Below are 13,684 nucleotides of genomic sequence, written 5' to 3'. Positions count from 1 at the left end.
TTCCAGCCTGCTTACAATGTTTTTCTGCAGTTCTTTCTTCTTAGTGTTGCTTAGGGTTATAGTTCATGCCTGGGAATAATGTGTTTTCAGGGGGGCTCAGGAATGGTCACTGGAGCCCTGGCAGCTGTTAGAGTCTGAGTAGAGTCTGGAGTCAAAAGCATGTTTTATCATCACAGGTAGAAGAAAACTGTCCTGGACATTGCTGGGTGCAAACATGCTTATTGTTCGAAGTATTTGTTCAGCTCCTGTTTTCAGAAGTTAGTGAATTAATAGAAAAACTTTGACCATTTACACACAAGGCCAGTGCTTGAGTTCGACTTAGTTTGTGGGATTGTGTGACTGAGGGGTCACACGTATACTAGGTAAGCTAGAACTATGGCGCTTCAGTGTGTACTACAAATGATCAGAGAACAAGGTACCAGGAACCCCTTACCGGCTGTTCTGATGCTTACATATAATGTGTTCAGATAGCTTGATTTTTGTCATGACCTTGACTCTCTCAGTCTGAATGGAAAAAGTAAGTAGTTTTGCATTTTTTTAAAAAAAGGTGCTGATGGAGATTGTAAAAGTAGTTTCTGTCCTACTTGAGTATGAGATAGTACTCATATTTTGAGGCTAGAAAAAGAAATCTTGTATCCCTCATTATGCTTTAAGCATATTTTAAAATAAATTGACTACCTTGAATTCTGGTTTATGTTTTCTAGATAGTCTATGTGTATTTATTAGGTGTATTGGGAAAGTATCAACAAAGGAAAATATTTTACCTCTGGAGTATTTGGACTCATATGGGTCACCCCCACATTTGATTTTTATTTAGAGCATGGTATTTTTTCAAATTTATTTCGTTAATTATTTTTAGTCAGAATTAGGCTGGTAAAGTGCCAATGGTGTGATTCTGAAGACAGGAATTATTTAGGAACCATCTACGGACAGTTGATCTGGGTCAGACTGGATTTCCAGCTTACTCAGTTTTAGAGTCGACTGTCATTTTGTAAACAGAAGTCAGCCAGATGAAGTGAACAGAAGGGCGGGATTAGCATATTCATAAGGTGCTGGCTCCAGGACTTCTTTTCTCCTCCCCTTTCTCCCTCTCCCTGAATGAATCTAGAAACACAGACCCATAGGGTCGCATGACTAGCTGGTTTTATTTTGTTCAGTGGCTTAATCTGGCCAGGACGGTCTGTGTTTCAGATTGCGGAAGCAGAAGATTCAGTAACTGAGAGGCCACCGTGGAGCTGCTGGAAACTATTATAGAGGGAGCGCCTCTCAGACCTTGCTTCAGGCTCTGAAAAGGAGCACAGGGGAAGCTTAGTCTTGTTTTTGGATCCAAGCAAACGTTGTCGGAGCGATGAACTGGGACTTTTTGTGCGGACTCCTGGCTTGATCTTGATAGGATTGGGTGTATGTTGTTGGAGCGGGCAGGCCAAGAGGCCCTGAGACCTACAGGTGCCGTCTGTATGGAGAAAAGCGGCTGTAGTCCATTTCCAGTGTGTTGGGCTAAAGGTATAACAACTTAAAGATCTGTGTAGTGTGTGCTTTTGTCAGTTCATGCTTTTGTACTAAAAAAAAAAGCTAGATAATAGTTCTTTCAGAACTTAGAGTTACAGCTACATTTGAGAAAAAGCGATGTGGTATAGGTTTACAGCTGTTGCATAAAACCAGTTAGGTGGCTTTGCAAGTAGAAAATGAAACATTTGTATGGAGCTGCTCTTAAGCGATCTAAATCATTTTTCTGTGTTTGTCCTGTGTGTAAGTCATGTATTTTGGCCTTTTCATTTTACTCAGGATACTATTATCTATTATGTGCCATAGAGACTTTTAAAGAACAAAATGATTAGTTTTAACTATAGGACCAGAAGAGAAAAGGGTAATGTGGGTTTAGTTGTTTTAAAATGGGTTTCCTTTATTGTCCATATGCAGTATGTATTTAACTTGAAGCTCTGTTATTTTGAGATTATTACCATAGGTCAAAAATACTGTGAGTGAAGAATTTTCTACTTTAGTGTGAGAATTTGTATTCATGTAGCAGTATAAATATGAAGTAGGACATTTCCATTCCAGCATTCAAGGCAGCATTTAGAAAGCATAGTTAAGTTAAAGAAGCTGTAAAATTAATGTGTAACTCAAGACAGACAAATTCAACTAGAAGTTGCTTTGCTGTGCATGGTGGTGAATATTTAAGCCATTAACATGCTTAATGAAAGATTTTTTAAAACTGTTATTGCTATGTGAGATTTATCTAGGTACTATGCTAATCTACTTAGCTACACTTCGATGAATGAACTACAGGCTTATTCAATTTAGTTTTTAGGCTAAAGCTATTAGTACCTCTAGACTAGGATGTGTTAGCATCACACTTCAGTTTTTTTACATTGATTGAGTTGTCTTTATTACTTATTCATTCCTTTTTAGGCTTTTGCACTAAAACTTGCAGTATTTGATCTGTTTTAGTATGACGGTATCTGAATAAAGCACCCATCACTTTTATTACATAGGTACTCAAAGTAAAGATTTTGTCCAGTTAAATTGAAGCTCTCAAATTTTAAAGGACACTGATTTCTTACTATTGTAGTTTTGTGGCATGAGGACCATGTAATGCAAATGAACATAGTTGAGGCAGAGTTCAGCCTTCCTGAAGCATTTGTAGGTTGTATACAGAATGCCACCTCCATAATATGATGGTGCTTAGCATCTGCAGTAAAGCCATCCAGGTTACCTCAGACTGCAGCTAGCCAAGAGCTACAGACTTAGACCAACGGGTTGTTGAATAGTTAGCAACTGCATTCCTACTTAAATTGGCCTTAGAAATGAGAACTTTTGACAGAAAAGAGATAGTAATGTTTTGGCTCACCACAAAGAAACTGATCAAAGCAACCTCTTTTTTAAGTGTTTGCAGACTGTTAGAGAAAATACTAATAGCTGATTTTTTAATTAAAATGTACCTTTTGGTGGATGACAGACTAGGTGAGTGGAGCAGAGCTTTTAAAGCAGAGGATGGGAAATGGAGCACATTAAGGGACACAATGGGCTCCATCTCTACATGCAGAGCTAGCTGCCTCCTCTTCTCTTGGATAATTTTGCTCTGGTGGTCCAAGTGGAGGAGCTTGTCACCTTGCCCTCTCAGCTGAGCATATGCCTTTGCAGTGATTGCCCAGTGCAGCTGTCTTTAAATTTCCTCCCTGACTGCTTATTTTACTTCCTTGCATTAGGACAAGAAGACAGGAGACCTGTCCTCATGCTTGTTAATGCTGTTCATGTTAAGAACAAAGATGCCAGTGTGTAGTAATTAGCTGACTTGGTTATTTCGAGTATAACAATTATAGTATGTAGATAAAGTTAAAAGCTCAGATCCAAAGAATATACAAATCTCGACCTGCAAATGGACATTCTAAACCATGCATTTGATCCAACTAACCACATTAACCTCAAAACATAGCAGTGTCCCAGTTTTAAAAAGACATAAAATTCTTACCAGGACAGGCTAAAAATAGAACAGACCTATATTTGTATACTTTGAAGTAGATCTTCAAGGTACCCTCAATACTCGGGGATCTGTTCTTTAATAGTTTAAGGTATTGTTGAATTTGGTCTGAAAAACCACCCAAGAAGATTACGTTTAAAAATATTTAAAAGATATGTACCTGCATTTTGATTTCCTAAGCATAAGTATGTATTAATTAAGAATACTGAGTGTAAATGTTCTTAGAACATGAGGTTGCAAAGTATTGGGTGGGGAAACCCTACTTGGGTTTTCTAATTATCAGTTGTACGTTATTCCATCATTTTGGAAAAAGACTGGCAGTTATAATAGTGACATCAGAAGTTTGATTGTTAGGAAAAAGTATGTTTTCTGGTTTCTTTAATTTTTTCCCCAGTAATAGAGATTTTCTGAACTTTTGATTTATGAGGTTGCAGTCACACTTACTCTGCATATAAATTTTAAATTTTATGTGTTTATCCATCTGTCCATATGTGCATTACATCTTTCCGTTTCTCTTACGATAGAATGGCAATGCTTCTTGGTATGTACAGTTGTATTATGCATAAACTTCAGTTACCTTTCAGACCAAACCTTCCCCATCTTAGTATATACTGAGTTCCTACATACTTACTTTCTCATGCCTCTTTGACTTTCCTTTCCATGCACAACAAGTTCATCATTTTATTCTGGTTGTTATATATCCAGTGTATATCTTGAGTTAATCAGTTTATCTCTCTGTTATATCTGGTCTCACTGTGTCCATACATGTTTGTCCATCCTTCACATCTGTTAGAGTAATTTTGTGAAAACAGAAATCTGATATTTTCCTGGTATTTTTTGGTGGCCTGTTAGATTTGGATAAAATCTCACATTCTTACTGTGCCCTACAGGTCTCTTTTCATCCTGTCTCTTGTATTCTCCGTCTTTCAGCTATTGTCTGCTTATTAGCTGTGTAGTCACTTTGGTTTTGCACATTGTGGACTCCCTCTTAGACCTTTTGCATATGCTGATGCCACCTCTAGAACCTCTTTCCAGTCCCTGACTCCCCTAGTCCCATTTACAATTAGAGTACCCCTCCAGTGAGCTCTCATCTCTCAACCTAGCCAGATCCTCTCCAGGGTTCCCACCAGATCCTGCATTTCTGCTCTGGCACAGCATGTACTGTGACATATTGTTTTACAGTTAACTTGTCTGATTTCTGTCTTCCTTACTAAACTTAACATCCATCTAACATAATGTTAGATTTTTTTTTTTTTCCTGCCTGGTAAATACTTGGCACAAATGGGTGTTACTTTAATTTTTTGTGGGGTGGGGTTAGGGTTCAAGACAGGGTTTTTCTGTGTAGCTTTGGAGCCTGTCCTGGAACTCACTCTGTAGCCCAGGCTGGCCTCGAACTCACAGAGAGCCACCTGCCTCTGCCTCCTGAGTGCTGGGATTAAAGGTGTGTGCCACCACCGCCCGGCTTAATATTTGTTAATTTATTCTGTATAGAATAAGTTTTATTTTAAAGGCTCTTCAAGAGCTAACATTCCTTTGCTTATATTATATTGTATTTGGGTAAACTTAATTTTAATACTCTTCGATTGACTGTTCTGATTTTACTGTATTTGTATATGGTTTTCTTCTGAAAATAAAAGTGTATGTGTAAAATTTAGCCTAGCAGTCTGCCTGTGTAGTTGGTTTGCATATATTTGGTCTTCAGCTACTGTCAGTTCTTTTATACTTATTTGAATATTTCACTAAGTGTTTCTCATCATTCTTTTTTGCTTTACCTCAGTTGGTTAGCAATTCCTTCCTTCCTCCCCCCCCCCCCCCCCAAGACAGAGTTTCTCTGTTTAACAGCCCAGGCTGGCCTTGAACTCACAGATATCCACCTGCCTTTGCCTCCCAAGTGCTGGGATTAGAGGTGTGTGCCATCACTGCCTGACAGCATTTTCTTTTCTTTTTCTTTTCTTTCTTTCTTTTTTTGGTTTTTCAAGACTGGGTTTCTCTGTGTAGCTTTGCGCCTTTCCTGGAACTCACTTGGTAGCCCAGGCTGGCCTCGAACTCACAGAGATCTGCCTGGCTCTGCCTCCTGAGTGCTGGGATTAAAGGCGTGCACCACCACCGCCCGGCGCATTTTCTTAAAAAAAAATTATTTTATGAATGTAAATGTTTTGTCTGCATGTATGTCTGCAGCACATGTGTGCCTGGTGTCTATGGAGGCTAGGAGATGTTAGGTCTCCTAGAACTAGAGTTATAGTTGTGAGGTTCCATGTGGGTGCTGGGAATTAAACCCTTGTGCTCTGGAAGAACAGGAAGTTCAAGAGTAGGCTGGGCTCTTAGCCCTGAGCTATTTATCTCTGCAGCCCAAAGGGTAGCACTTTTGAGAGAGCTGTGCTTCTTGTAACAATTAAAATTTATTCCTCAGATACAAATGTCATGTGTGAGCTGAGCTTACACATGCATACGAGCACATGTGGGTGGCTCTGTTCATTTCTCATACAGGCCTCTGAGATAGGAGTTCATCAGTATCCCAGGTTTGCAGAGGAGATGTTGAGGCACTGAGGCTAAATAACTTGGCAATGGTTGCTCAGGTCACAGAAAATAGAGCCAGATTCTGAACAGTAGAGATCTGACTCAAGTGTGAACGTTTTAAATCATCATGCTGTGCATGGCTAAATGGAAAGATTATAAGATTATAATGGAATTGTTCAACTTGTCTAATGTTTGCATGTTAAGAATCATGGCTTTTACTCTCAAGTATTTTTCCTTAATTTCATCAGTTCATTTTACAAGTATTTAGTGAACATTCAGCATTTACTGAATGTACTTGTCAATACTTGGCTGATGCTAAGGAGTAACAGGTACAGGTTTCTACACCCTGAATTGATAGACAGTATGAAATGTGACATCTTGGTTAGGGTCTGTGACAGTCTGAAGTAGCTTGTCAGGTAGGCTCAACTGAGAGGATTATTCTAGGAGGTGGAGAAAGAAACTCCCAACAGAATGCAGGACAAAGAATCTTGATAGGAATGGCAGTGTGCCTGGGAGTGAGTACTAGGACCCTGACTTTTGTCCTGACTTTCTCATTTGTCTGGCATGAGATGAAATAATTAAAGTTGCAGATCAATTCTAATAAAAATTTCCTTAAAAATAGCTGAATGAGAAGAGTAGTCTTCCCCTAGGAAACATGGCTCTGTCCTTTCTGATGGAGTGAGCAGGTGGGTGTTGCCTCTGATATCTTAACAGGAAGACTGCGTTGTGCCCTCCCTCCTCTTTTCTGTTGTGAACCTAGCAGCAGCCCCTCACCATAATATTTTAGTGGACATTAACATGTCTTCATCCCATTCTTTCCCCTGGCTCATTATCAGTATTTGTTTTGACTGTGGGGAAATGGTGGGAGGAAGTGTCTTTGTTTTGATTTCAGGAAGAAAGTGTTCAGTGTTAAAAGTGTTAGCTCTAGTTTTATCTGTATTTTAAATCATTATTATTATTATTAACTAATTGAAAAAGTTTCCCTTTAGTTCTTTATTTCATAGGAGTTTTTTTTTGTTTATAGTGAGAAAGATGTTAAATTTTGTCAAATATTTTTCTACCTCTATTGATCACAATGTGACCTATTATGGTGTTTGAAAAAAATATATTTTGATAATGTTCTGATTGAACCCATGTCATGAAGGTGCTAGGCTAATGATGAAGCAGTAAGGTATATACCCCAGACTGAGATATATAAAAATAAAGTTGTGAGGGTTGAGCCAACTGTGGTGGTTGAATACCCTCCCCCCCATAAACTCATATATTTGATTGCTTAGTTCCAAGTTGGTGGACTGTTGAGAAGGATTAATAGATGAGGACTTGTTGTAGTATGTGTCCCCATTGTTGGAGGAATAGGCTTTGAAGTTGCAGTGGCACATGCCAGTCCCATGTCTTTCTCTCTCTGCCTGCTGCCTGTGGATCTAGATCAGAATGTAATGCTCTCAGCTACTTCTCCAGCACTATGCCTGCTACCATGCTCCCCACCAAAGTGATAACAGACTAACTCTGAAATTGCAGCAAGCCTCTAGTAAAGTGCTTTCTCTTTTAAGAGTTACTTTGGGCCAGGCAGTAGTGGCACATGCTTTTAGTCCCAGCACTTGGGAGGCGGAGGCAGGTGGATCTCTGTGAGTTCAAGGCTAGCCTGGGCTACAGAGTGAGTTCCAGGAAAGGTGCAAAGCTATACAGAGAAACCCTGTCTGGAAAAACAAAACAAACAAACCAAAACAAACCAAAACAACAACAACAAAAGAGTTATCTTGCCGGGCGGTGGTGGTGCATGCCTTTAATCCCAGCACTTGGGAGGCAGAGCCAGGTGGATCTCTGTGAGTACAAGGCCAGCCTGGGCTACCAGGAAAAGGCACAAAGCTACACAGAGAAACCCTGTCTTGAAAAACAAACAAAACAAAACAAAACAAAAAAAAGTTATTTTGGTCATGTCTTTTCATAGCAATAGAACAGTGACTAAGGATGAAGTTGGTACCAGAAGTGGGGTATTGCTATGACAGGCCTGATCATGTTGTTTGGAGTAATATGAAAGACTTTGGACTAGAAAGACTATTGTATTGGGACTTTGTACTAGGAAAGTGGTTAAATTAAGCAGTATTTATTGGGCCATTATAGTAGCAGCATGGAAGATAGTGGTGCAGAGAGTGATGTGTCCCATTGGGGCCTAGATCAAGAGGTTTTAAAGGGGAAAAATATTAGTAAGTGGCCAATCACAAGACCATTCTTGTGATATTTTGGTAAAGGATATGGCTGCTTTCTGCCCTTGTTTAAAAAAATTGAAGAATCTTGGATTAATGGTATTGACAGGAGATTTCAAGACAGCCTAGCATTGAGTGTATCACTTGGTTATTAGTGATCACTCTTATGCAGATCTATAATGGAAAAAAAAAACACCCAAGCATGGCAAAGAGAAACAAAGTGTACAGTTTGAGGGGTGGGGAAGAGAACACCAGAAAATAGACGGTTGAGGACAGAAATTCCTATGTTCAAGGAGATAAAACGTTTAAAGAAAAGTTTAATACTAAATGGAATAAAGGGGGTGGTGACCTTAGAGCAAGTCCCAGCTAAGCTTCCAGCTTGTGAAAAGGAATTAAAGGAAAGCTTAAACAGGGAGAAAATTATCAACAACAGAATACTGATTCAAATGTAATTGAAGCTTGCCCAGGTTCCAGCCCCAGCAAGCCAAAGAACTTGGCAGCCTTGGCCACGTCGTTCTGGCTTCAGAGTCAAGGAAAGGAAAGCTGAAAGGAATAGGAAGATCTGAAGAGTGCTTTGACATAAGACATGGACATGCAGAGTTTGAAGTTTGTCCTGCTGGGTTTTGGTCCAGTATTTCCTCACTATGCTTCCTTCCCTCCCTTTTAGAATGTAATATATATTCTATCCCATTGTGTGTTTGAAGTATGTAATCTGCTTTTTGGTTTTGATGTTACAGAGAGGTACAGTTAAGAGGTTGCCTTATGTATCAGAAGTGACTATGGACTTTTAACAGTGTTGAGACTGGTGTATGGGGACTTTGGAAGCTGGATTGAATGCATTTTGCGTCATGATCAAGTCTATGGGGGTGGGGGCAAGGAATGGAATGTGGTAATTTGAATGAGAATCTCCATATATTTGAATGCCTGGTTCCCAGCTGGTGGATGAATGGGTAGGATTAAGAGGTATGGTCTTGTTGGAGGAGGAATGTCTCTTTTTCTGCCATCTGCTCATGGATCAGAATATAAAGCTCTTTCTCAAGCACCATGCTTGCCTGTGTTCTGCTATGATCCTTGTCATGATGATAACTGTAAGAACACCCTCAATTAAATGCTTTCTTTTATAAGAGTTGCCTTGGTCATGGTGTCTCTTCAGTGTAATAGAACAGTGACTAAGACACCAACTTTGCATTCCTGAGAATAAATTCTATCTCAAACGTAATGTACTATTCCCTATTTATGCTGTAGTGTTAAGTATATTTGCATGTTATTTAGATTATTTGTGTCTATTCATGAAGGATAGCAGTTTCTAACTTCTTGTGGTCATTTCATCAGATTGTCATTATCAAAGTATTGATGTTTCATAAAACAAATAAGGAAATGTTTCTCAACTATGCTTTTGTGTTACCAAAGGATTGAATCAGTTTCCTAAGTACTGGATCCCCAGCTACCTCTCCAGCTTTCCTCATGACACTAGACTCCTTAAGTATAGTTGTTTCAATAGCACTTAGTAAGCTTTTGTTTTTCTCCCAACTAGATTGAAACTCTTCTGGGTGTATCTGGTTTTGCTTCATTTTTACTTTTAATTAATTATTTGGATTTGGAGTAGATCTTCTCTTGATTGCAGTGCCCTGGTTATACTCTATAGTACCACATACACAAATGCAGCTCACTTACCTTCTGTGTATGCATGCCCTCTACAGTACATTAGTGGCTTAGTAAATATTGTTAATATTAGTCTGTTGGAAGGTGTGGCCTATTCTTTTGCCTGTAAGCGACAAGATGAATGAATCAGTGTGGTTGCTGGCCATGCCAAAATAATACATTGCATCTGGGCCTTTGCTGAGGCATAGGGAATCATAACCCTTGATGTGTGCTGTGATCAGCAGGCCCAGGTGCCACAAGCATGGTGAGCAAAGAAAGTTTATGGCTGCCTGGGGTGAAACTGACCTGTACACTAGGTATACAGTGTTAGGTGAGACCTGATGGCTAAAAAGCGTCTTGCAGGTGGTAATGTTCTCTCAGATCTCTTTCAAATGGAACATAATAAATGCAGTGGGGAAGAGCAGCTTAGCAGTATCAGAAACAGGTTTACAACTCACAGCTTAAAATTTCACACGGACCATTCTGGGATGATGTCAACCTATATTCTTCCTTCTTACTTGTTCCCTTATAATTCATGTGCTGTGGTTTGGACCATATTTGGAGGAATAGGTATTTAGTGTAGGGGATGAAAACTGACTTTGGAGCAACAATATTAATTTTCTTAAACTCTGTAACTTCAGATTGCCCCATTGTCTTTACTTGTAATGATGTATTATTGTTACTAGTAACCCAGTACATAAAGTTGGTGTATGGGTCACTTGAAGGGAATGAATTAACCGGGTGGTCATGTCACACAGTGTTGATTTTGCAGAGCATGTTGTAGACATTATAGTTGAACCATTAGTCCTTGCCAGCATTCTGTGGCATCAGTGATCCTGCAGTCTGGGTATCTTCATGCAGAGTAAGGTGAAAATATGAACAGTGAGAACTTGAGTATTTGTGTTTACCTCTCTTGACTCAGATCTTAAGTATTGCAACACCATTTTTATTCCTAATAGAATTTTTAAAAGCAGAGTGCTACAAGTTATAAATATGATTGATGGCGTGGAGGAAGAAGTTCAGCACACTAGAAGCTCTCAGGTGTTCAGAAATTTCTACTTACCCAGGAGCCTACGATTAGGGAGATATATATATTTCCATAGCCAGTCAGGGATGAGCTGCTTCTCATTTGCCATGTCCTCAAATTCATCTGCATGAAACTTGGTGAAGTCCCACTTTGTGATGTGGACCTTCTGGTGGCAGGGAACTTGTACTTGCCTTACCCCGCAGCTCAATCACAGGTTCTGTATTCTTCAGCTTGATGTGGCCTGGCCAGTGTGAACCTGTCCATTGTGTCCTTGGACTTTCCAAAAGCACCACACAAACCAACTGGAGTCTAGACTGGGGACAGCAGAAGATCAGAGATGGGAATATCAATCAGAAAGTTGTTTCCAAGGCCCCTGAGGAAATCCCATACAAGCAATAGGCTGCATTCACTACCACAGTGGCCAGTTCATAGACCTTACACACCAGGCCCCCATGAGCAAAAGAACCTGGTTGGCTTAATTGGCTGCAAATACTCTTCTGTAGTATGTATATCCAATTGTGGATTGACTCTCAAATCTTCTTCCCATTTTGACTCAGGGCTACCCAACCTTTTTCAAAAGTGAAAAGAAGCATAGGTAGCAAGACCCCACTAAGACCCTGAGGTGTTTGCTGTTGATTCAAGGGAGACCCGAAGCAGACAGCCCAGTAGCCCCATCCAGGAAGCCGTTGGATTCTTGGCTAAGCCTGACTTCAGTGTAGCAGTCTGGTTGAAAATTTAGAGCCCCTGATGCTTGGCCAGCATGAAAGCATGGCCTACAGACTAGTGTTGGCACTGGGACTGTGCCCATTCCAAACTGGATAAGGCCAATGACTTTCTGTAAACATTTGGAAACCTTTATAGCAGCCTTATGGATATTTTCTGTTTATTAACTCTAATGATAGGGAACCTAATTCCCAGTTTTGATCTTTTTGTTTTTCTCCCCCCCCCCCTTTTTTTTTTTTTGAGTTTTTTCTAGACAGGATTTCTCTGTGTATCTCACTCTGTAGACTAGGCTAGACTGGCCTTGAACTCACAGAACTCTGCCTCCTGAGTGCTGGGATTAAAGGCATGTACCACAGCCTCCTAGCTGATAGTTTTCTTTTTAAGTTCACTTTTCTAGACATGAAAATAAGTGACTCAAGAGGTCAGGATCTGAGAAGTCTGTATGCTAGCGAAAAACAAACATACAGATAGACGTAGGAATGTCAGCAACAGACTGCCTGGAAGGATGGGTGGTAGAAGTGCCTGTTTGGCAGCTTATAGCACAAATACAATTTTGTCAAGTTTTGATTTCCTCTTTGAAAAACTTTAAAATTTCTTTTCAATTTTGTCAAGTGTTACCTTGAGACAGAGTCACATTCTATCATGAAAAATGGCTTCTCCTGGTAATGCTGGAATAGAGCATTTTTTTTTTTTTTTTTTTTTTAAATGCCTGGCCTTTTTGAAGTTAGTGCTGGGCTTGGCCAGCAAGTTTGGGACACAGAGATGTGTGTTTGGAGTGTCATCCCTTTAGTCTTGCTTTTTTTCCCTTGGTGTGTGTGATATTTCCTGATACTTACTTATGTTCTCTCTCAAAACATTTTAACTAGTGACTAGCTTCACCCTCTGATCTTCAGATAAGCTTTATTTGTCAGAACACAAACTATTACAATATTTCCCCTTTTTTGTCTAAAAGAAAAAGAGGTTATAACTAACATAGAAAAACTATATACAATAAGTACAATAACTGTATACACATACATGTGGGCAATCATTGCATTAACCATGTATAGTCCATTAGCATTTGGCAAATTCAGAGAAAATACTCCATTATCTATCCTATCTTGGTTGTACCTAATTTGCATTACCAACCCAAAACTATCTTTTGATGTCTCTCAACCCTATACACTTAACACCTCTTTAGTGAGTTTCTTATTTGAATTTGTTAATAAGGAAGACTATAATTGTCTAGTTCTCAATTCAATCAGAGACCCGAGAAGGAAATAATATTACCTGAGTAAGCAGGAAGTGCAAGCAAGCAACTTCACAAAAATGTGTGAAATGACAGAAGCAGCTGGCTGCCTGGACAGCCACCCAAAGTTCCTCTGCAATGTTGCGTCATCCATTTTCGGCATACAGGCCTAGAATTATCTGACAGGCTTTTCTGTGAAGCAGGATATTCTGAAGGGCTGTCCTACCTTGTCTTGGCAAAGTTTGGCAGTCACTTTCTTTTGTGTCCTGCTTGACTAATTTGTACAGCACACTGTCAGCAGTCAAGGGAAGGGCACTTTTCTTGCCCAGTGGATACCTTTTGCCACAAAGAAAGTAAACTCCATGTGGAGTTTCTTTGATGCCCATCATCTCCTCTGAAGTAAATTGGTGCTGCCAGGAGCAGACATGTTTCCTTGTCATTAAAAAAAAAAAAAAAAAAAGTCAGTATTATTAAAACATCTTAAATGCCATATTCTGTAGATCTCTGAAGTGTTTGAAGACCACCTGTCTACCTAAAATATATCTGTTTAACCTAGAAAACATATCTAATATTACTACAAGTTTGATTGTAATAGATGAGTAACTGCTAACCTGAATTTCTTTATTATCAAAAATAGTTTGTAATAATAACTTTCAAGGACTAGCAATTTGCATTACATTGTTAAGAGTAGAAATGTATGTATAGTATGTTCTAACCAAAATAACCTCAAAATTATATCAATATACATAAATCTAAGCAAATATTTAAAGTAAATATCCAAGCAAAATATTTAAAACTAGTAGTTACTTTTATGGTTTAAAAGGAGATTCAATAATCTACTCTTTCATCCTATCAGATCTATA

The 13,684-nt window shown here is 39.2% G+C and overlaps 1 protein-coding gene and 1 non-coding gene across 16 annotated transcripts in view; one reads left to right on the top strand and one right to left on the bottom strand.

Annotated features, from left to right (window-relative positions):
* Nucleotides 1-13,684, top strand: part of Ptk2 (protein tyrosine kinase 2) — a 225,119-nt gene that overhangs the window by 64,958 nt on the left and 146,477 nt on the right. For 8 of the 15 annotated variants that reach the window (XM_036208362.1, XM_036208360.1, XM_036208357.1 and 5 more), the window contains exon 1: nt 1,104-1,503. The exons of 3 other annotated variants lie outside the window; for them this stretch is intronic. In XM_036208362.1, coding sequence (XP_036064255.1) covers nt 1,404-1,503 — 100 coding nt within the window. In that variant the 5' untranslated portion in view covers nt 1,104-1,403. Of the gene's footprint in view, nt 1-1,102; nt 1,504-13,684 lie in introns of those variants that run through there. 4 more of the 15 variants (XM_036208350.1, XM_036208361.1, XM_036208348.1 and 1 more) reach the window with 1 other exon arrangement.
* Nucleotides 11,227-11,359, bottom strand: LOC118597515. The gene has a single exon (XR_004946822.1). It is a non-coding gene; the product is annotated as a small nucleolar RNA SNORA70 (small nucleolar RNA).

The sequence above is a fragment of the Onychomys torridus genome, chromosome 16, assembly GCF_903995425.1.
Source record: "Onychomys torridus chromosome 16, mOncTor1.1, whole genome shotgun sequence".
Classification (NCBI taxonomy): domain Eukaryota; kingdom Metazoa; phylum Chordata; class Mammalia; order Rodentia; family Cricetidae; genus Onychomys; species Onychomys torridus.
Note: the sequence above shows the minus strand (reverse complement) of the source record. Positions and strands in the feature narration are given on the sequence as shown.